General features: G+C 38.8%; 1 protein-coding gene across 4 annotated transcripts in view; it reads right to left on the bottom strand.

The window, feature by feature from the left end:
• The window catches only part of GALNT18 (polypeptide N-acetylgalactosaminyltransferase 18), a 242,486-nt gene that overhangs the window by 126,532 nt on the left and 91,715 nt on the right, over positions 1 to 24,239 (bottom strand). For all 4 annotated transcript variants that reach the window (XM_061462916.1, XM_061462919.1, XM_061462917.1 and 1 more), the window contains exon 2: positions 3,892 to 4,084. In XM_061462916.1, the coding sequence (XP_061318900.1) occupies positions 3,892 to 4,084 (193 nt within the window). The remainder of the gene's footprint in view (positions 1 to 3,891; positions 4,085 to 24,239) is intronic.

Below are 24,239 nucleotides of genomic sequence, written 5' to 3'. Positions count from 1 at the left end.
GCTGCTATTCAAGGCTTCTACCATTATCCCTTGCTGAATTGAGCCTCAAAGTAATACAATTTGCAACTGGTGAACTCTTTGAAACAAGAAATCCTTACAAAATGGCCAAAGCCTTTCTCTGCACAGGAAACAGGACATCTCCTCTCCACTTGTCTAGAGGCCAAACAGCACTGACTCAGCTATTTAGCCATCACCAAAGAAAAAGCATCTTGGCTTTAAATGCTTCTTTTCCCCCTCCACCATCCTGCCTTTGCTTCTTCATACAAATACTGGTTTTACTAAGCAGAAGTTTGACTAACTGCAGTTACACTGACTGAAAGAGTTGATTTATGCCTACTGGTCAGCTCCTTCGTATCATACAGGCTATGCAGCAGCAAAACTCTGCAGAATAGTTCCTCCACTACCCTCCAGCTCTCTCACCACATAAGCAAATAATGTTACCTCTCTTTCCCACATGTGCTGCAGCACACTGGATCTGGCCCCAAAAACTTACAAGCCAACAAAGTAGAATCCTAAGGGCATCCACTTGACAGATTTGGTACCCAGCTTTAGGATCCCTGAACAATCTAGCTTCTAATAGTGTTTTTCTGAGTGATCTTGTTCAACATTTCATTCATGACAAGCTTTGTGGATACTGCTTGCCCTACTTAAAGTAATGAGTATAACAGAATTATAACTAACACAGAAGTCTTACCTTGTTCCTGCACACAGTAAGGGCAACGCTGCCTTCCTCAATGCTTCCAAGCTCATTAGAGTCAGTAGTTATTTGTTAGTCTGCAATGTAGACATGTTATAGGCTAACAGATGCACGTAAGGGTGGTAAACAGCAGAGCACCCAATTTCAGCAGCAGAAAATAAACGGAGGCCTTGCCAGAGACAGTATAAACAATATACCATATTGCCTGTACTATCTACTAAGTACTGCAGAAACAGTACTTTGGGATGTGACAATTACTTCAAGAGGCTAATATATCCAGGTGAATCATTTATTACAATCTGTATTATAACAGATTATTCTGGACTGTGCTGGGAACTCCACTGTGCTAGGGCAAATATTCAGAGTGAAAAGTAATCAAATTTTGAACATTTTACCACAGGACATGCGCTTATGACTGTACAGAGAATTAGAAACCACTTTGCAGTACCTAAAACATGCGAAGGTCCCACTGCAAGGTGTGCTAATTGCCACAGCCAGACACAGCTGCAATCAGCTGGATGTTTCCATCTGACTGATAGTCATTTTTTTCTGGAGAAGTCAGAGTTCAGGAGCTGGGCAGAGTGCACTGCCCTAACTACTAAATGTGGTCTCCCACCTCTGCATGCCACCCACATCAGAGGACTGGGCAATGTTGAATACTTGCCCTCTCTTCTACATGTGTTTGGCTCAGCAATCTCTGTTTTGTCCTCTGGTTTTCTCATGACAATAAATGTTGATAATATCAAGCCTAAAAAATCCTCTATGCCACAATATGCGGTCATTACATATGTGGATTGGCCTTTCTCACTGCAGCACCTTGCAAAGAAATGCTGAGCTCCTCTATTATTTTGATGTGAATTCTCAGAGCACTGCAGGCAAGAAAGAAGGTCAAGGCTGAGTCATACAACTATGATATAAAAGGGGCTACTAACACCACACACTCTTGGCAGATCACTTAATTCTCCCAGACTCAACTGGGGCCAGCGATCTATGAATTACTTTAGACTTCAGTTACACATCTACTTCTGTTTTCTTTCCATCTTCCAGTACTTCACAGGATAGGTTATGAATACAGATGATAGACCACAACCAAACCCAGATGAACTCCATTTGTTTAGCTACCTGCCCACAAGTCTCTGGTGGGATTCCAGTGTCATGCTGACTCTTGCAGAACCACTGTCAAATCTAGGATAGTAAGCTTGGCTAGACCTAGGCTAACTGTCCAGAGCTATTGTGATACCTCTATCATATTTTTGCTTTCCTGCACTTCTAGTCAGAACAGGAATACCACAATTAACTAAGGTCCAGCAAAGCTGATCAATGTGGCCTCCATGCCGCTTGCTGTGTGCTCTCTTCAGACTAAACTGTCCCTGGCTTTCATGCTGTCCTGGGTTCAGCAGTAGCAGTCATTTTTCTCCTTCTTAGTAGCTGATGCAGTGCTGTGTTTTTGACTTTCAGCCTGGGAACAGCACTGATAACACCGATGTTTTTAGTTGCTACTCAGTAATGTTTGCTCTGACCAAGGACTTTGTGAGTCTCATGCTCTGCCAGGGAGGAGGGGAAGCTGGGAGGAATCAGAGACAGGACACCTGACCCAAACTAGCCAAAGAGGTATTCCATACCACAGCACATCATGACCAGTATATAAACCTGGGGCAGTTACCTGGAAGGGCTAGATCACTGCTTGGGTCAGTACTCCGTACTCCACAGGGTGCTGTAGATAGAGCAAACAGTTTGCATACTATCTGACAATACACTTCATTTCCCTCAGTATCAGAATGTCAGATTACTTGATCCTGAACAATAATAAAATGTGTGGGTAAAAAAAAAAAAAATCTTCCTGAGCTACCATCACCATGCTATTACTTTGTATACGTGTTCATAAACATATTATAATGTCTAGCATGTTTCTGGCAGATAGTTAACTAAGGATCAAAAATTTCACTGAAATTAGGATCATGATTAATTTCTAACTGGAGTTTCTTTTAAAATCCCAACCTCAATTTATTTCTCTCAGTTATAGTATCATTCATTTTCTCTGTCTTTTTAATTTTTAAATCCTATAGTTATAAAAAATTTAGACTGAAATAATTCAGAAGAGTCATTTCCAAAGAGAGATAAGAACAGAAACATTTCTGTCATTGATGTCTTATTAGTGACAGAAGATTTATTTTTCCTCTAATTTAGTTTACAATCAAAAAAATAAGAGACTGTCCCTACAGACAGTACTAAACTGATTTAACCAAACTACAAATACAATTGCTGAGTTTGATTTCCTTAAAGCTGTTATTTCAGTAAATCTACAACATAAATACTTCTAAAATATAATGGCAAAATGCACCACTTGCTGTTTTAGTTATTAAAACGGTTAAAATAAGAGAGTAAAATCACACGTTCAATTCAGTAAGTACTCATCATGTTTACTGCAATGATGTATTTTTTTAAGGGTCTGCAAGTTTTCCCTCCAACCATTTCCCCATCACCAGACCTGCTGTTTATTCAAAGGATCAGATGGATCACCAAGGCTGAAAAAAAGTTGAGCATTAACTGTCTCTACAAACAGTCCTACCAGAACAGACCTCAAATATACTGAAGGGAAAGTTGCTAACTCCCTTAGTCCCATCCATCTCACCAAGCCGTTGTGGAATAAGAGCGGACATATTTACCCTGCCTGACATGCATGTTTCCTAGGAGAGAACAACCCAGTGAAGGAGGCTCCATGGGCATTCAGCTGGTACATACTGCTTGACTAAATTGCACCTTTCACCACTAAAGCTAAACCGTTTCACTCTCTTACCTATTTTATCAGGCAGTTCTGCGCTTTCAAAAAGAACAGTTCTTATTTCTTCCTTAGTCAGATCTTGTGATAAAATCAATATTGAACATTAAAAGGTTATTCTTTCAGCAATAAAACACTTGCTATCAAATGTAAATTGATTAATGTTCTAAATGATCTTGGGAACTTTTAATGGATATTTAGTGGCATATTAACAGGACTTAATTTAAGTACTCAAGTGTTTCAGGAGACATTTCAAACTTCCAACTTTCATATATATGACAGAAATTACTCATTCTGGCCATTGTATGTAGCCTACCTGCTACACGATCACACAATACAACACTTCCAGGTGCAAAATTGCTAACAGACTCTACAATTCAGGACCTATGATGCTAGGCTGAACTACAGGACTCACCCGTTAGGCCTAAGGTCAGGCAAGGGCCTGTCCAGTGGTAAGCGATCACTCAGGTAAGCATTGTAGCCATAATACTGGAATTGTTTCAGTGCAATCCGTCTGTTTTCAGGACTGAGATCCTGGCCCCAGTGAGCAAAGAGAGATGAGTCAGTGAATGCTTCAGCAGGATTTTCTTCCAGTTTTGGTGGAGCTTCTACAAAAGACAAAGACAAATGGAAACAATTTCAGACATTAATTCCAACAGGCTCTAAGGCACATTACTTTAAAAAGCATAACTTTAGGGAGAACATCACACAGAGCAGCACAGGCTGCCAGTTTACAGCAGCCTGGAAGTCTTCACGTAACATGCCCTCACATACTTCTTGTAATACTGTAGCTATTAGCACCTAAGGCTCAAAATTTAATATTCAAAATATAATTACAGTTAAAAGCTATATTTTTTATCACAGTCTAAAGGCTGGGACTGAAAATTCTAAATTAAGTAAATTTCAAAAGGATTCTTATCAGACAACACGAATTTTGTTTTGGTTTTATATACAAAGATGAACTATTTATTTTCAACCTGAGTTACCTTGCTAGAAAAGATTAAAGTTTTGAAGGGGAAAAAGAAAGACAGAGAAAAGAGACTCTATACACAAGAGTGTGTACACTTTGTACCTGAACACACATAATGGCTGCCAAGTCAGTGTGTAAAGTACAGATTCAACAGAAAAAATTCACTGCATTTGGCATCCAAGTTTAAATAGCAAATCAGTTTCAGTCACACAATAAATTTTATGGTCCAGTTTACCAATCCAGTCTATTTGAATTTTTAGTCAATATTTAGTTGTGTGAAATAATGTTACTGGAATCGTCACTTCGTAATATATATGTCATTATAAAATGCTTTTGTTCCACAAGGCCACATCTCTGGCTGCTATAACAAATAGAGAACATGGGGAAAAAATACACCTAGAACTTAATTTAAGAAGAGCTCCAGTACAATGAAATCACAGCATTCATTCTCACCACGTAGTTCCTCAAGAAGTCTGTTCCAGGTTATTTGTAAGGCTCTCTGTATCAGTACTGTCTCACCCCTCGAAGTAGCCCTTCAGTCTTTACACAGTCAACAACACAATCTAACTCAGAGAACTGTCTCTGTAAACACTTTATGATATACGGTACAATAATAAGGAAAGATCAAATGCCTTACCTGACCCTGATCTGTCATCATGAACTAGAGCATCTAATTATTTCTGAAGTCTCCACAGCCATTAACAATTAGCCATCTAACTAAACCCTCTAATTTCTGGAGAACTGTACTCGCAAACTGTAACTGTTTGGTCGCATAGTAAATTTCAAAGATAAAAGCAAATCTTTGGGAAGTCTTCAGATGCGTCCAACAGGCAGAAACTTCAGCTGTGTCCAAAGTCCTCCTCAGCACTCACACAGACCTGACAGCTGGCTGCATGGAAACACCTAAAGACAATAGTAGTATATGCCACCAGAACCCTGACCCCCAAAGAATGCAAAGAAGCACATTCTTTAACCTCTTACTAAAAAGAACCCAAATGCAAAAACATAAATTAAGAAGACTGATTTATTCAAGATGTTTTCCTTTTTTCCCCTGACAATACTGACAAGAAACCAATGATACTTGTTTCCCTGCATTACATTCCGAGCTCTATAAATACGTAACGCTTCTTCCCTTGTCAAGTACTGCATCCCAGCCTGAATTCTGGAATCAGCTTCAGTTCTTCAAAGATGAATGCTGTGCTAAACCCTCGGTTGAACCCAGAAACTATTCTGACAGGTCCTGCTACCAGAGAGATTGAGAGAGCGTTCACAAACTCTGTAATTAAGTAAATTAAGAAAGTTTGATAAATTCAGATCATTTTAGAATAAGAACTTGAGAAAGACATAATAGCTTTTAAGTATCAGTCCAAAAATCACAGCAACAGGGAGAGTGACAGGTATCTCTGTTGTTTGTCAATTACATGATCTCCACAAAACCAATCTGAAATTACACAAATAATCTCACAAAGTTTCTTCACATCATAAGAAGTATTCAGATCAGATACACTCCTGATCCTGGCCAGTGGAAATTAACATTGCTCAGCACTTTTCAAGAACATGCACGTTCATGCTAATCAAGAAAACTATAAAAGTATTTGTTCAACCTCTTGCGTGCTATCTTAATCTGGATTTCTCCAAATCAAGCACACTTTCCCTGAAGGTTTTAACTTCTGTATTTATTATTACACTTACAATAGAAGACTGTAGGATCCACACACACACAAAGAGAACACCAATGCACAAAGACAACTGAATAAAAACAAGACTCATGGTAATAGTGAACGCATACACTTTTGTAACTACAAGCAGTTCCAAGGATAATTTTCCATGGATGATGAGCCATCCCAGAAACAGTAGCCTTCACAGACTCATACAGACATCTATTGAATTTTATCTAATGATTTTGCAGGTGGTGATGATCTATGAATCTCTTGCTGGTTTCTGATTGAAAAGCACCCAGTAATCTAGGTTGTATCTATAAGACTGAGATTTTCCAGCAACAGGTATCTGTGAATTTAGTCTCCAAGCTCCAAAAAAATATTTGCCAAGTGCATCCATTTTTTGTATACCAAGCAAACATGCTATTTCAATGTTATTCTACAGGAAAAAAGCTTTAGCAAGAACTTCCAATTACAATTCAAATCAATTGAATTAGGCATGCATCTCTGATAAAGTCTTTCCTCCTTTTATTTGGTTGAAAACCCTTTGGGGAAATGACTTCATTGAGTCAGTCTCTCACAAGAAATAAAATCCATTATTATAAGACTATCAGCTGCTTTTCGATTAGTAAACATGCATATTTGATACCTTAGTCTCTGTAAACAGATCTTGGCCTGAATCTCACAGCCAGTTCTTACACCTTGCTTCTACAAGTGCAGAATGATCATGGGAAGCTAAGGCTCAAAGGTGAACCAGTAAGTGGTACTGCCTGAAGCAATACAAAGGTAGACACATTTATCACATTTATTACTAAAAAGGAAAGATCAGTTTGATTCTTCCTGTGGGAAGAAAGCTTACCATGCACAGCACATTGGTGCAAATATTAACATGTGGTCTCCTCTCCATGAACTTTTCATACCATGCAAGAGCAGCACTGTACACAGACATGAGCCTGATATCAACTCTTGGCAGTCAGACACTTTGCCATTAAATTGATTGGTACCAGAGATAAATTACACAGATGTCAGCTGGTTATACACCTGGGCTGAGAAGTCTTCCTTCCAGAAGACTGGCCGTTCATGGCATCAGCGCGCTGGCTCATCCCACAGTGCTTACTTGAGTCAAATAACCTCACAGCAGGTTTTCCAAAACTATTTGCATGTCTTTAGCTCATGCTTTCTGGATTAGCTATGCAGAGAGTTATGCAATTAATCTTACTGTAAAATCTATTGCTTCACGCAATCTCACTGACCAGCCTCTAAGACAGAAACTCACTCTTCTCTTTCTATGGCTCAATATACAAAGTCAGAGAAAACTAATCAGAAGAAATTGCTGAAATCCAGGTTGTACGTGACACGAAACCAGTTTCCTCCTAGTAAGAAGCCGTATGTCTTATTGGTAACTGAAGCTTGACTGAACTTGCATTAACACTGCCCTTGTAATTGAATACACACGCACTGGTTTCAATAGTCTTTTCTAGTGTAGTGGGTACAAATAGCAAGGTTTGGTAGCAAAGGGACTGCAGGAGTGGCCTCTCTGGGAAAAGGTCAGGTGCTGTCCTGTGCCAGACATAGCTACTTCCACAACAGATTCACTCTGGGCCAAAGCTGAGCCCATCAAGGAAACTGGTGGCACTTCTGTGAAAAAATATTTAAGAAAGGGCAAAAAATGACAAGAATGGGGGAACAAGGTTACAAGAGAGCAGCAAAGAGAACACAGCAAAAAAGGAAATGAGAGAAGACCCATGTCGGGAAAGTAGGAGGTGTCCCATTTTATCTTTGGTTCCAAATATAAGCAAGTTATTAATTAAAATTTTACATTAATCGGTAATGAATTAAATATGTGCTTTCTTCAGAGATTGTACAACCAAGCAGCAAACAGACAACAAGGTGTCTCTAACTTATTATTAGTAAGAAACTGCAGACAAGCAATGTGTTAGAAGCAACAAGAAAAGACAAGACAGCCTCAATTCCATCCAAAGTTACACATTTACTTTTACTGAGCTCAGGTGCAGCAGTGTACCAGGGTATCCCTTTCCTGCCTCTCCCTTCCTTCCTTTGTTATCTACTTACAACCTACACTTACCTTGTTAAGTTTTTGTCAATGCACATGTGCCTCGGCCAGTTTTTGTAAGGCAACTCATATAACTGGCCCTCAAAGATAAAAAGCCTGATCAGACAGTAAGAAATTCAGGAAAAGCTGTCAACAAGGTGGCTGGTGACAGCCAGCATGACTTCACTAAGAAATCCTGCCTGACCAATTTGGTGGCCTTCTATGATGGGGCTACAGAACTGATGGACAGGGGTAGTGCAGTTGATGTCACCTACCCGGACTTGTCCTGCATGATATCCTTCACTCTAAATTGGAGAGACATCAATTTGATGGATGGACTACTCGGTCGATAAAGAACTGGCTGGATGGCCGCAGGCAAAGAGTTGTGGTCAATGGCTTAGAGTTCAGCTGGAGACCAGCAATGAGCAGTGATCTTCAGGGATTGGTGTTGGGACCAGTCTTGTTCAACATCTTTGTCAACAACATGGATTGAGTGGGATTGAGTGTGCTGATGACACCAAGCTGTGTGGTTCAGTTGATACGCTGGAGGGAAGGAATGCCATCCAGAGGGACCTTGACACGCTTGTGAGGTGGGCTGATGCCAACCTCATGAAGTTTAACCATGACAAATGCAAGGTCCTACACCTGGGTCGGAGCAATCCCAGGCACAGCTACAGGTTGGGCAGAGAAGAGATTCAGAGCAGCCCTTTGGAAAAGGTCTTGGGGGTGTTGGTTGATGAGGAAATGAACATGAGCCGGCTTCAGTGTGCGCTCGCAGCCCAGAAAGCCAACCGTATCATGGGCTGCATCCAAAGGAGCGTGACCAGGAGGTCGAAGGAGGTGATCCTGCCCCTTTACTCTGCTCTTGTGAGACCTCACCTGGAGTATTGTGTGCAGTTCTGGTGTCCTCAACATAAAAAGGACATGGAACTGTTGGAACAAGTCCAGAGGAGGGCCACAAGGATGATCAGGGGACTGGAGCACCTCCTGTATGAAGACAGGCTGAGAAAGTTGGGGCTGTTCAGCCTGGAGAAGAGAAGGCTGCGTGGAGACCTCATAGCAGCCTTCCAGTATCTGAAGGGGGCCTATAAGGATGCTGGGGAGGGACTCTTCATTAGGGAGTGTAGTGACAGGACAAGGAGTAACAGGTTAAAACTTAAACAGGGGAAATTTAGATTGGATATAAGAAGGAAGTTCTTTACTGTTAGGGTGGTGAGGCACTGGAATGGGTTGCCCAGGGAAGTTGTGAATGCTCCATCCCTGGCGGTGTTCAAGGCCAGGTTGGACAGAGCCTTAGGTGACATGGTTTGGTGTGAGGTGTCCCTGCCCGTGGCAGGGGGGTTGGAACAAGATGATCTTAACATCCTTTCCATCCCTTTATTTTCTGTTCTATTCTACTCTATTTCCATTTTTATATACAATTTTTGTTTATTCTTTTATTATTTCTCTTATTTATTTTTCTATGTTGTACATTGCATAACTTTTATCCAGTTTATGACCAATTCTAAATTGACTCTGTTCTGATTTACATTTTCTCTTGTTTATCTTCTTAAAGTTTAATCATATAAGAGCAGCCTCCTTAGCTGTTATTAACCACTTCTACAAATAGTACTCAAAAGTCTATATTTGATTTCCTGAAGGCCATACCATTTTAGCTTTCTGTAGAAGTAAGGATCCTTTCATCCTTTTCCTCTATATGTGCTTTTCTTCTACTAGCCAATCTATACCCTCTATACCCTCTTGCCAGAGGCTATTCTATGCAACAGGAAAAAATCCCAGACTTGCATTAGGTCACAGAATCTTGACACAGTTTTTAGAAGCATGAAATTTTATCTAAGCTTTGTCACACAAGAAGGTACACAGAGGAAGATCCCACTTACAAAGCCTATTGTAATTAATGCAAACACATTTTCAGCATCCTTAGTCTGACAATTCCTGTCCTGAAAGGCTGATCTCATGCAGGACACTGCTATGAATCCTCTAACAGATGAATGAACCTCTGAAATGAAAACATCACCTCCTTGTTTGTACAGCCTGACGAAATACCAACAAGCACCGGCAGAAGCAGCTCACCAGGTCACAACACTGCATTAGCCATGGAGAAAAATATATATGGAAGACAAAAATCAACAGTTACAGTTAACAGGCAGAGCTTCCTTAAGAAAGGTTGTTTTACTTATTCTCTCAGCCCCTCAAAAAAATCACAGTACTGTTGACAAGTTGTCAACATTAATATTGTTCTGTGCTGCAAATTGAATTTTACTGTTTTGAATATTGAAGATAAGTTAATTCCGCTTGTCAGAGTCTAATTGTGTTCCCAAAGAACTGACTTTCACAGAAATATACCTAAAAAAAATATGAAATATCTAAGTGGGTTAAGTTCTGCTACTGCTGCTTATTTACAACTAAGTCATACTGAATTTGCCAGGGTTCCTCAGAGACTGACAGAGCCTATCAGAGTTTGCCTGTACAGAGTACAAAGAGCAGTGAAGCCCTAATCTTAAAAAAAGTCTGATCCAAACTACATCCAAAACACAGTGAGAGGATTCAACTAAGTTTCTGGTCTTTGCATATTCCAGCACACTTTGTAGTTAGTGTCAACACTGGGCAGATGAAACAGACAGGGAATAGGAAAAAAACAACCCCCAAGCAGGCGATTCTTTCATGAAAAGTTGTCAGGAAGCCGTGACACACCAAGAATAGTATACAATCAGTATGGAACTTTAAAGATTAAAATGTATACAACAGCACATAAAGAAGGAAATGCCAAAAACTCTCTCAACAAAATCTTGATATTTGAGAGACTGAAACAAAATTTATTATTGATGTCACCACTACTGCATTTTAAAGCAGCCAATGCACACACACAATGGTAAGCTACTAGACTGCTGCTAACATTTATTTACAATCGTTTCTAAAAAATAATGTCTCTTGGAGAAATCTGATTTTTCTGAAAAATAATCCCATTCTTAATTGTGTGTGGAAATTCAGTTTGGTTCTACTGCTTAGCAGAAACCCTCTCTCTCCCTGAAGTGACTTACAAGTTCTAAAAACATAAACATCAGACTGTATTTTCCCTATATGAATGATACAAGTAGATATAAACTAAGAGCCCAAGAGAGATGTTTGGAATCTTTATCCAGATTCACACCCATACCAAAGTGCTCTGTTTTTTTTTTTCCTTTTTCATTTTTGGCCAAATGGGCTATCCTGGAATGCTGGGCTCTAGGGAAACCTGGGGCAGATCCAACTGGGTCTCCCGTGTAGCCACACTGACACCAGCACACAGAACACAGTGCAGAAAGCCAGAACAGCTCCCCAGGGCAGGGGTGCCACCTGCCTCCCCAGCATTCTACCCAGTATTCATATTAGATAGATTTCCCATTAACTGTTCACTAGATGAGACTGTGGGAAGCTAACTATTTATCAAATACATGCTTATACAAGGATTAAGTTGCGCAATGCATTTTCAATAATATACTGATTTGTCATTTCCTTTCAAGGACTTGTTACTAGAAATATCAGGGTATACTATTTGTTTAGTGGTCAAAAGATCCATGGCATCTTTGAATTCAAATTAAGAGGCTCATGTTACCAAGTCTTCTCAGATCTGAAATAATGCAACGAGTTAACATATTGCAAGACACTGAAAAAGGGATGCTAACATGTACTCACTGAAAGCCAATGACAGCAATTCAAGTTCTAACACAGCAGACAGACAACCTGGGTATGACAAGTTTGTTTTCAAAGTAATGCAGGTAGAGCAGCAACAGAATGTGAGTTGATATAGTGACAATTCCACTCATGAAAATGCCAAACGGCAGCTCACTTCTGCTGAAGAGCCACCTAAGACTCGGCTTCACTTTGCTCAGGATCAAGCCACTTGCAAATGTAAGATATTCAAATGCTTCTCTCAGGGAGAAGACATAGGGGAAGACAACAGTCCCAGAAAGCTGCAGGTCACCAGTACAGAACACTGGAAGACCTTCTACTTACCTAGGCTATGTGTCCTGAACTTTATTTTATTGGGCTGTTGATTGGTAGAGATGTCAGGTCACAAACATAGGCAGCTTTGGGGTTTTGACAACTGGATGTTGGTCTCATTTATATCAAATTCTGCCTGTTCTACATCATATATATGTGTTCACCCAAAAAACATAAATGTTCATGTTGGAATTTTCCTGTCTTGGCAGACTTTGATAACCTAACGGGTCCTGTAAAGTCACTGCACAAAAATTACCGTACACTGAAGAAAGATGTTTGAAGATGACTCTAGCAAAATATGCTCAGCGCTAGAGGGCAGTGGAGGAAACAGGAAAATTTGTATGTTAAGAGAAATCTGAAATTTTTAAGACCTCTTCAGAATTTGTTAAAGACCTCTCAGAACTGCAGGTGCCAAACTGCTAATTAACCAGCAAACTCTATTACAATGGTTATTTCCTAAGGGTAAGAAAACACATAGGAAAAAAATAAAATTACTATTATGTCATCAAACAAACGCCAAACTATATTGTGTGGGCGCACACAAACAACAGTTTATAGGAACAAGGTCTTGGTAAGGACCCCATATTTCTCCTATATACACTAGAACTAGCCTATTCTGATCTGAAAACACTATAAATCCTAACCATTGTTACTTCAAAAGATGTCTTCTTGATACCAGCCTATTAAATTCCCCTCTAGCTATAATTGTGCCATGGACATAAAGCAGGCTAGGCAGGTCCCTGCATCATTCTGGCAAAGTTAACATAAAGTTACTACAAGCCTGGACAATCTGATATTAGGGTAAAAGCTTTTAACTTACTGGAAAGAGATTATCAAAGTAAAGCTATATTTCAAAAGTACAACCCATTTCCTCTTATTTACGAGATGAAGGCATAGAGCTCTCTGACAGGTACCAATACTGCACTTTTAAGGCTTTCTGTATCCACTGACACCAATATTTTGACAGAGATGAATTTTGTCTTCTCAAATGGGTAAAAGGCTGATTTTCAAAAAATACACTGTAAGAATATTGAAGACTAAAGAGTACCAAGACATTCAGATTTTCTAAGAAACATTTTCGAGATTGCCCAGAGCAGTACCTCTCTGCATTCCCCATACTTGGGAAGCAGATTTCTTAAAGGCATCCATTCATTTAAAGTAACCTACACTTGTTCAATTACTTCAAGATAAACGGTGGACAGAATTATTCATTCACTATCAATTAAAGGACTCTTGTTGTCTTCATTGCAAGAAAGACATTTTAAACTGCAAAAGTTTTTTTTATCATTTCAAAAGATTCTGTACTTAAAACACTAACTAAAATTTAACCAGAAGGCAAGTATGCAACAATTTTTTGAATAATAGTGTAATGATACAGTAATAATCTGCCAAAAATTGCCTGAAAATTAAATTGGCAACTCCATTTCAGTTTGTGATACACAGATCACAACATTACAAACTTCAGTGCAACTGCCACAAAATGTGATGGGCACAATTACCAATATAATTTTTCCAATAGGCAGCATGACAATCTCGTTCCAAGTCATGGTTCTGGTTAGGAGGAATAAACCCCCTGCAAAGCCAATTAGATCAGATTGTCAGCTGAAGTGCTAAACCAGTTTAAGCTCATCATGCTGCCTTGTGAGAGACATGGTACTGGCCTAGCATGTTTCTTGTCCTGGACAAGACGGACATGACAGCATGCTATCACGCATGATGGCCACTTTTTTTTTAGTTATTTCTGATAATATTTTGCAAAATTCCTATCAAATTGTATTTGTGAGCACTGCACAAACAAAAAGAATCTACAAATAAACCCAATTTTATAGAACAGTCAAATGTTGAGTAACTTCACACAGAAGTTCCATTGACTTTGGTGCCTTCAGGAGGACTTGAACAAACAAATTCTGTGGGTACAGCCTCATGCTTGCCTAACAGTTTGTCATTAGCTAAGTTGGCTACACTGCGTATTTTTCCAGGCAAGAGTGGAAGACAACAGAAATTCACAGATGAGAGACCAGTTTGCCTGCAGGAAACAGAGAGGTGCCAGAAACAGACTGTGTCTACTTGGTGCTCAGGAACACAGCTGAATTTCTAAAAACTACTTTCCTCAGTCCCTATTATCATAGAAAAAAATAATGGAAACACAGATGACTTATGGAAGACCTAGCATTATGGAATTTACTACTGCATTTACAAGCATTTTTTTATTTGTATATGGAAGTAAAAAAACTGAATTACTGTGGAACTTCAGTTCTGTTGTTTTGTGTGTTTGTTTCTGTTTTTTTTTTAAATACAGAGATTTACTTCAGTTTAAACTGGAGCCAGATAGGATTAATCAATACATTCTCAGGGAAGACCAGTAAGACCAGTAAGTAAACACTGGTCATTGGACTAAAGCTTTAAAGATTTTTGCTCAAAATGCACACCATGTTTGACACTGGATGGAAGAGGATCTCTCATACAGTACTGAGGGTTTGCATCTTTACTTTTCTGCAATCACCACTGACACAGAAGACAAGTGCAAACGTCATCATTGACCACTGTAGGAGGAGTGAGCAACAGACACAGAACCCTCTAAAAATCTCATTTCAAAGGTGGTGTTTAGATTCTGTAGATACTTCACATTTAATATACGCAACTATTTATTCTGGGTCAAATGATGGGTGTTGAGGCCTGCTATATTATATAAATTTTGTTTCCCAAAATCCATACCTCCTTTCAGTGTTTGTTGAGTAGCTGACATGGTGCTCATGTAATACGCTGAGCAAATTCCAACACAAAATCTCCATGCCAAAAGTCCTCTATGCCAGCACTGAATGTCATTTCAGGTTTTCCCAACTTGCTTTGTTTCGTTACCACACATTGTAAAACTTCAATTCCATCAAACAAAAGAAATGCATTTTACCAATATGGAATTTTATTAGTCATGGTAGAACTCTTAACAAGTGTAAAGGCTGTTTGAAAATCCATCTTATTTTGTATTTAGAACTAACATAAAGTTTAGATGATAAACAAATAAATCTTGTGGTCTGGGGGTTGGTTGCTTGATTTGTTTTGTTTAATTATCGTGGTTTAAGGAAAGCTTAAATTGAAAGCAGGGTGGGTAGCTGCCTGGGCTGGCAGACCACCTACTTCACCAACTCAAAAGGAAAGGGATGACTTTCTCCACCCATGGCCCTTTGCGTAGTGACAAGCGACTGCAGTTATTGCTCCTGCCCACAGCTCTCCTCTAGCTTCCGGAGCCTACCCGTCCCGGCTCTTTCTTTTCCTCTCCTCTTCCCTGCATACCAAAAGAGTGAGCAGAGGTTCTCTGAGAGAAAGGAGAACAATGGATTTTGAAAAGGAGGGACAGAAGCAATAGCAACCCCACAGACCCTCCAGCTCAACTCCCAGGCCTTAAGTGGGCAGGGAGGAAAAGAAAGAAGTGGCCGTTTCAGGCTAACTTCCAACCTCCTCCTGCCTCCTGTCCCCCATTAGTACCCAACCCATTCCTCACAGGACAGTTACTAAAATAATGAAAATATTTGTTCATTATATGCTCCTTTCATCACAGTTGAATAAATACTTGAGCATACTAAGCACTAGCATTCCTCAGCTCTAAGCAAGTATGAGAAGGTTTGCAAAGCAAGCTCAAAGGGTACAGATGTACAGTCAACAAAATCTACATATAAAGAGCACTCTGCAAAGGCAACAGAATAAGCCAGGTTCCACAGTAAGTCTTAGGGTCAGAGACTCCCAAGGACACAGCACAGGGAGTTCTAGTGCAAGAAAGGAGATAAAAAGATTCAGAATATTCCACTAATTGTAACTGCATATGTTGCTAAATTTAGGCATCTGCTTATGTGCTTACTAAAAAAGGCATCTCATCTGCATTTAAGGCATAGCAGACCACATTTTTCTCTGGGATTAGTGGAGTTTGTATCTGTGCAGCTGAGAGGATTTAAAAACTCAATGCACTTTGTATCATAAATCCAAATCTATGTCACCTGAAGTAAACCCGAAAGCACTTAACTATTTTGAAAACTTAATTTTGCCAAGAGCTGTCAGGCTGTGATGCTAATTAGTCATATGTACAGCTTTTACTCCTATACAAAACTGAGTAGTCACACCAAAAGTAAAGTTCACATTAGGAAACAGGAACTAGCTCTCTTATATAATCACCTAAGTCAAAGCACAAATAATAGGCTTCCTCCTTCAGTAATCACAAAAAAATGAGATTTTCTCTGCTTATCTCGCTGTATTGAGCTTCCTCAGATTAGTTCTCCTTCACCAATTTCCATTCAGTGCTCTGAGGAATTTTGTTTTGGCTCCTTCTTCACAGACATAAACATTTTAGAGAGAGGCAGCTCCCCCACTCAAGACAGCCTTTCCACTTTTCATTAATGCTTTCAATGTTAAGTTAATGTTGTAAGCTGTTTGACCCCTTCCACCAAAGTGGCATCTGGGTAAACACCCATTTTGATAAATGGGCCTGCGCTTGACAAAGCTCCTGTTTCAAAAGCACTTTTCAAACACTTGCAGATGCAATTGTACATGCCTAGAGCTAGTTCAGACTTTCAAGAATTTTTTTTTAAGCTACCCCAAAAGACAGAGATGATCTTCAATTTTAAATGAAACCTGAAAAAATCTGAAGAATAAAGCAGCTTTGAAGAAGAACCCATGTGTACCTCTGTAAAAGCATCTTCCATCCCCATTTACCATTGTTCTTTCCATGATTAAAGCACCATACATACACAAATGCAGTAGCAGGAAGATTTGAAAACTACACTGCAATCGAAAAAGAAAACTAAGCATAATGGAACATCTCCTTCTGGCAGAAAAACAAGACTGACAAATTACACACACTCTCCCATCTTTGATACAAAGAAGATGATTTGTGCTAATGTTAATAGCAATAATAAAGTGAGACTGTCAAAATGTCATGAATTCTCCTTGAAACAGCAAGAAAAAGTAAAGAAAATGCAATCAAATGAAGTTCTCAGGTTTCACAGGTATTTGGTAAATGCTGTAAGACTACACTTACCTTTTAACTTCATTTTGGAAAAAGGACGGCAAGACAAAAACATGCTAGAAGAAGACAGCAAGTCACACAGACAACCAGCAGTCTGCATAAACAGAAGGCAAAGAGGACTTTCTAGACTATACCCATCAAATATTTTGGTTTGTTTACTGTTCTCAGTGAACTCTGAGAAATACCTAATACCTGAGGGTTGTTTTTTTTTTCTTTTCTGTATTATTTTAAAAACTGCAGATAAAATAGCTTTAAAACTTAAAATATTCTGCATTTCCTTTGCAGTCCTGGGAAGACTGGCAGTGCTTGACCAATGTCAGTTCTGTGGGGCTGTGCTCCAGTAACAAAATTGGAGTTTTCTGCTGAGTTTACAGAAATAGTTCCAAAATTTGACAAATCTATCAAAAAAGAAACCACTATGGAAGAGGATACCTCCCCAGTGCTCTCCAGTTCAGGGAGAACATCATGAATGATCACTACACATGCTGTATCATCAGCAGGGGGAAAGGTGCATTGACATGATCATTTCTGTTGGAAGAGATATAAAAGCTTAGAATATACAAGGAGTTTCTTAGACAGGTGTTGGTGGCTATAAAGTGACAGACAAATTCCACTCTCATTTACACTAGAAAGTAAAGACATATGGGGGTGGTTGGTTATTTTTGTTTTGGGTTTGGTTTGTGGTTTTTTCAGTCATCACAACCCTGCCAGAATTTAAAAAAAAGTAAATATGTATATATAAATATATAAAAATAAATAAATAAATAAATAGAATACAGCTAGATTAAAGGATAAATCAAATCTAGAGCTAGAAACTCGGTTTTAAAGTGACATAAAAAGCAACAGTAAAAAGATGAGGAAGCCAAGAAAAACTGAAATTGCTGCCAAAAAAAAAGGAAACTGAACAAAACCCAAGTTAAATTCAATTTATTATGCAAGATACAATGGGTACTTTATGAGCAATTTCTCATCATTGGACTACAGATTTCCTTGTAGATCCACCATGACTTTCATGTTAGAAGTGTTACTGAGAAGGGTTGAAATTCACAGATCAATCTCTTGTTAATGTGCTAAATCCACACAGAACTTAAGTAGAATTATCACAGAAGAACTTCAGTTCTTAGAAATATCTTCTTAGAAATATCTTCTGAAGTTTTTAATTTATTACCTTCTTGCAACATAAAACAAAGTTATCATTTGCCAAAATTCAGCCATGTCTGTTTTCTTCCTGTCCTCACCCCACATCTGTAGATCAATTTCTGGTAATCCCTCGAATCAAAAAGGATGAAGGAAAAAACCCCCACCCCTTAGTGAGCACATATTTTGAAATTACAGAAGAATTTTCTACTTTTTCCTTCTAATGACCCTGGGTATCATACATCCTGAAGGGAAATACAATTGTTAATTAAATATTAATCTCTTAATTAACAAACAGCTGTTCGCTTTGTCCAAGATGAAAATTGAGATTCTGATAGGAACTATTCTGGTCCTTTTAATGGTGCTCACTAGTACTTCACCCCAATTTAAGCCAGGGCAAACGAGTACTGTGCCTACTACACAGGCACCTCCAAAATATATCTTACCAAGTCCAAAAACTACTTACTACCAAAAACTACTGTTACTTACCAAGTTAGCCACAGTATTTCTGCAGAAAGCCTGTTTTTTAATTATGCTTATCACCAATACGTTACAAACCTACTTACTGTAGAAACACAAAAATCACAGCTGGACATGCTATTGAAGGGCACCATTTTCTTATTGCTGTAACTTAAATTAATCATGTCTGCAGTATGCTTTAAAAAGAGGACTGCATCGAGCAGCAAATGCATTTTTTACTCTCATATCATTGCTTCTCTGAAAAAAGTCTTTTGAGTGCTTTGCTAAACATCATTACATCTCATATTCTCTTGTGTTTTCCAGAGGAAAAAAACAAACCAAACCAAACCAAACAACAAAACCATACAACAGAAAATAACCCAGGAAGGTGTTACTAACAATGTTTGTTACAGCTTAACTTCTAGGCACTTAACGATCTTACCACATTGATACCTTTAAGGTGGGACACAAGTGACACTCAGATGTCAGCATGTCCATTACGAAGTCACTCAGGCAGACAAGAACAAATGTAAAGGGCAGAAAGCCTTGCCTCGATCGTGTCTCCCACAATGACTCACAGGGTTCCTATTGCAAGCAAGTACCTTCTTTCACTTGCAACTCACAACTCCGAATACTTGCCTGGACTCACATGTCCGTACATTCACTTTAAAACACCCCTTAGGCCTGACCTTCCTCTCTAAACAATTTGGAAAAAGGTCTTCCTCTTCACCTGCTGTTACACAGTTAGAGCATCTCTGCAGGATACAAAGCATTCAGAAGGTACATCAGGGCTGTCCTGGGACCCATGACAAAAGTGCTTAAATGAATGAGAGCAGGAGTGTGGCTACTGATTTGTACCAGGTAAAATTTTAGATAGTCTGTTATAAGATAAATTCTTTTTTCAGCTATATTAAAAGGGACAGGAGTAGAATTTGCTTGAATAAAAAAGCTGCCAAAGGATACCACAGTTACAGTGTAATGTAACTGAAATTGCACAGAAGTATTTTCTAACAATTCTTCTGTTCCACTGTAAAAAAAAGAGCAGAATCAGTCATGAAACCTACAGTCTGTCCATGAAATAAAGGAGTGCATTTAGCAGATATCTCATACACATATAATCCCACACAGGTGGTTACTAATCTTAGCTGTTCTAAATAGAATTAACCAGGAGTGTCAGCAAACATCAGCAAAATGCCTGAAAAACTGGGTAATAGAATCAGACTTTCATCAGTTTCGTGGATTACCTTTAATAATAGAGGACCAGAGACCTTATTATTATATTACTGATTATCATTGCTTTTAGCAGAGACTATTAGGATAGAGAGCAGAAGAATATACTCTGATATAACACCAGAGAATTGTGAGACATTCCATTTTGAATTTATATAATGCTTTTAGGAATTGCTATACATGATAACAGATTTCATTAATCCTGAGGCTATGTCCAAAATGAAACACAGTGCTTTTTTCATCTGCTCCACCTGCCCAGCACGTGTTTGAAATCTCTGGGGCTTGCAAGTTAATTACTGATGAGTCACCAGAGTGGGATAGGCTAATTAAACCCTCTTTGAAAAAGAAAAGAATGAACAAATCATTTTATCAAGAGTTTGGATATTAGCTGCAGAGTAGTATTAAAGGAACAAACTCTGAAGACTTGAGGAGCTGATGTTACTTTGGATAGCTATTCATCAATGAAACCAAAGACTTTCTCCATTCATGGTGGAACTAATTTTCTCTTACAGCAAATGAAGATTCTTAACAGTTTGTTTCCAATTAATCTTCATTCCTGGAGAAAAGCTGCCCTTCAACACTTTGAGGCTTAAACAGTTAGCATAGATCGATAAAAATCAATTAAGTCTCCAGGAATTTTGTAAACAAATTTTAGCTCAAGGCAATTCCAAAGAATTAAATTTCTCACCTGAAAAATGGAATCTGGGATATTTCAATCCAATGTTTTGTTTTACCTGAGTTGTTTTCTAAGTGAAATCTCTGAAAAGGGAATAAGAGAAACTGAAGCCAATTAAAGTGGGAGGCAATTTCCCTGGCAGGAGAATTAAAGCTCCTTGCTTTAGTCCTAATCATCATCTCCAAAGCTTAGCTAGAAAAGTTTCCTAAAGAAGCCCCAGACAGCATTTCATTGTGTCCCTGTGGGAGAGTGATTCGGTAAGCCTGCCGAGGAGGAATGGCTTTCTCCATGAGCAGAGCCAAAATTTGGCTGAGAACACTGTAATGAATCTGCTGCTCTTTCCATCTGACTGAATTGCACCAATGGAATCCATCTCTCCGTACTGCTGATTAAGACTTTCTCAGCATGATCTTGAGATCAAAATTTATGTCAAGGTGGCTTCTCCACCCCATGATGACATTTAGTCAGTGGTCATTGTCTGAAAGAGGTCAGCAGGAGAGTCAGAGATTTGACTCCAAGGCTGCTTTTGCATTTTTAGGTAGTTTACCAGAAAAATACATGCCTCCTATTTAAAAGCTTAATGCTACCAAATAGCAAGTTTTTGGTATGCTACCCAGGGCCAATAAGCTTGCTAATGCCTATGCAAATACCACTGAAAAAAGTAGGAACTGATACCAAGAAAACTCCAACATCAGTTTCACTCCATCCTAGTTTCAGAAGAGTGGCCTGCTAAAAGGTTCAGTGACGGAATGCTTCTGACTGTTATTAGTACACCTATGCCAATGCAGGAGTTTAAAAATACATGTGAAAAAATACTGATGAGATCTTTCTCATGTCATATAATTTACATGAGAGTAGGTTAATCAGAATCAGAGAAGTGAGCACAATCTTGTATGGTTTATTCTCCAGTGAATGTTGTTATAGAAGGTTCTGTTCTTTCAGACATCTACTCTGACAGTACTTTCTTGTTTATGTACTTTTCTGTCAAAGAACTAGCAAGTTGTGGTGGAACAGATACCTGTCTCTCCATCACCAGTTTTTTGGCTTCATATACCACCAGGTACTCCAGTTCCCCAAAGCTCTCAAAAATGGGACCGCAGCTACCAAATTTGCACTTATCAGATCCTCAGCTTTGCCTACAGTCAATGAAAGATTTATTACTTTCCCCTATACTCTCCAGTCTAGTTTTAGATAGTCTTCATAAGCAGAACTTTCTATTTGTGTTCACGACGCGTTCTCAGTATTTCTCCTCCTGACACCTCTAATTCCTGACTTTGGCCTGCTTTCAAACTGCTGCAAAGAGTAACAACCTATGGGCACACAGAGCATGCAAAGCTGCATAACACTGGCTAAGTTACTTAGGTACCAAAACATCTCCATCTTAAAAGAAGTGCCTCACCATGAATGCAAAGATAGCCAGTGGCCTCAGACCAGAAGAAAAAGGAGAAAATCCTGAAACTTAGGAGCCAAACTGTGCACAACCACCAGCACATCATTTGGCCTCCTGTGGAGGATGATGGTTGCATTGGGAACTTACACTAAAGGTAATTTTCTCTGTAGCTGCTCATAATATCCTTCAACAGTGGTAAAGGAAAAAGAGGATTTAATTTTCTGCCTAAAATAATTCCTTAATTATCTTTGTATAACTGAGCACTTACAGAAAAGCCAGAATGTTCTCCCTGTGGATCTCATCTTGCCATTGTAAAACAGGAATAGCACTGCTTCCCCTGCCTTGCAGGAGTATTAAAATAAAGCTACACTTCTGAGCTACTCAGTACCACTGAAATGTCTATAAAAACAATAAAAATCCTCTTTCCTCTCATTAGCAAAGATGTTAAGAGCAGCTATTTTTCACAAATTCCTCTGCATCAGCAGACAGTTTCCATCACCAACAACCTTCAATTACTTGCTGTCCCTGTCCCACAAGAAGTTAATACTGAAGATACTGGTTTCACTGTTTCCAAGCCACCTGGCTCTTAACACTCTCTGAATTACAGGGAACAGCTGTTCACTACAATTCCACTCCCTTAACTAGTAACAGTGGATTTGTTTTGTGCATAAGGTGATCAACCTCTTAGATTTTCCAATCTCTCTGGAGTTTGGATTGTGAGGAATATTTAGTATTTTAGTAGAACTACCTTCCCTGCGAAGAATCACGTGGACTCGGATATTCATTGTCTTACAGCCTGCTAAAAATTTGGTTCTATAAACAACAAATGTTAAATTGTTACCAAGAGGGTATCCATTCCCGACTGACCTAATCATATGGCGTGTAAAGAAGCAAAAATGCTGATTTTCAAGTTAGAATATATTGCACTCATTAAATACTGTTGTTCAGGCAAAATCCTTTCTTTAAATGATACCTTTTAGCTCTAACAACATATGCTTCTTTGCTTAATTACACAGCCTGCCTTAGCTCTCTATTTCCCCATTCCCCTTGTTTTTTTCTTGCTTAGAGGCGTGCAAACCACTTGTGCTGCTAACATGGTCTAATAACAATGAGCAAAGATGTTTCCCTGGAATTGACATTACCAAAGCTGGAAGGTGAAACAGCACCAGCTGCTAACAGGAGTGCAGGATTGCAGATCCCAAGGTCTCTTTGATTTGCCTGCTCCCAGACCTTCTACACGGACTACACAGAAAAATATCTTAAGACTCCACGTCTCACAGTTCTGCCTGGGTCAAACATACCTGCCCTTTTTTTTTGATTTTGTAATACCACCGCACTGTATCTGAGTTTAGATGCCAGCGCTTCAAATAGTTAACTGAGTGCCACATTTCTCATTTCTTTGAGACACAGTTTAGGTTGGAAAAGACGTGTAAAATCAAGCCCAGCCATTAACCTAGCACTACCAAGTCCACCATTAAATGATACCTGATACTTCTCTTTTTTTTTTGCTAGTTTTCTTTATTGACAAAGGGACAAATCTTCTCAAAAATACAAGTGTTATGATATGTGCTTACAATGCTGGACCATTAAAAACTTTTCTGAGCTTCTACTGAAAACATACTTAAATTTTATTCGCATGACACCTGCATAATACAGAAATATGCTTATTTTTATCCATTTCTGGGTAGGACTTAAGTGTTCAGAATAATTAAAGAAACTCCAGGGGATTTACATTCTCAATTTTGGAACACTAAGATTCCAGGGTCAAAAGAATACATCCTTGGCCCACAAAAAATAAAACACGCATGTTTATATGGCCTCTGAGAGTGTCTGTCTTCGTCTGAATTTTTACACTGTTTTTTTCTGAGACAGTAATTTGAGAATCTGTTTAAGACATTTACATTAAATACTTCATGTTATCTATTAAATTAAATTAGTAACTGTACAAATGATATACCTAACGTGAGAGTTATAAAGTTATTTCTACAGCCAAACCACCAGCCAGAACACCTCTTTAGTAAACAGGATTATTTGACAGACACAGCCTTACTTGTCTGACATAATTTTACTTTGAATACTACTGGCGTAAAGAAGACTTGCAACAAAGTGGAAGTGTTGCAACTGGGACAAAGATATATTTTTGACAAAAACTAAAGCCTGACTCATAAAGAGAGGGCTTTTGTGCATGGTGG

This window comes from Pezoporus flaviventris, unplaced genomic scaffold (genome assembly GCF_033815535.1).
Source record: "Pezoporus flaviventris isolate CSIRO_AGI_PZ_B2104156 unplaced genomic scaffold, CSIRO_AGI_Pfla_v1 ptg000036l, whole genome shotgun sequence".
Lineage (NCBI taxonomy): Eukaryota > Metazoa > Chordata > Aves > Psittaciformes > Psittacidae > Pezoporus > Pezoporus flaviventris.
This window is presented reverse-complemented; position numbering and strand designations above follow the sequence as displayed.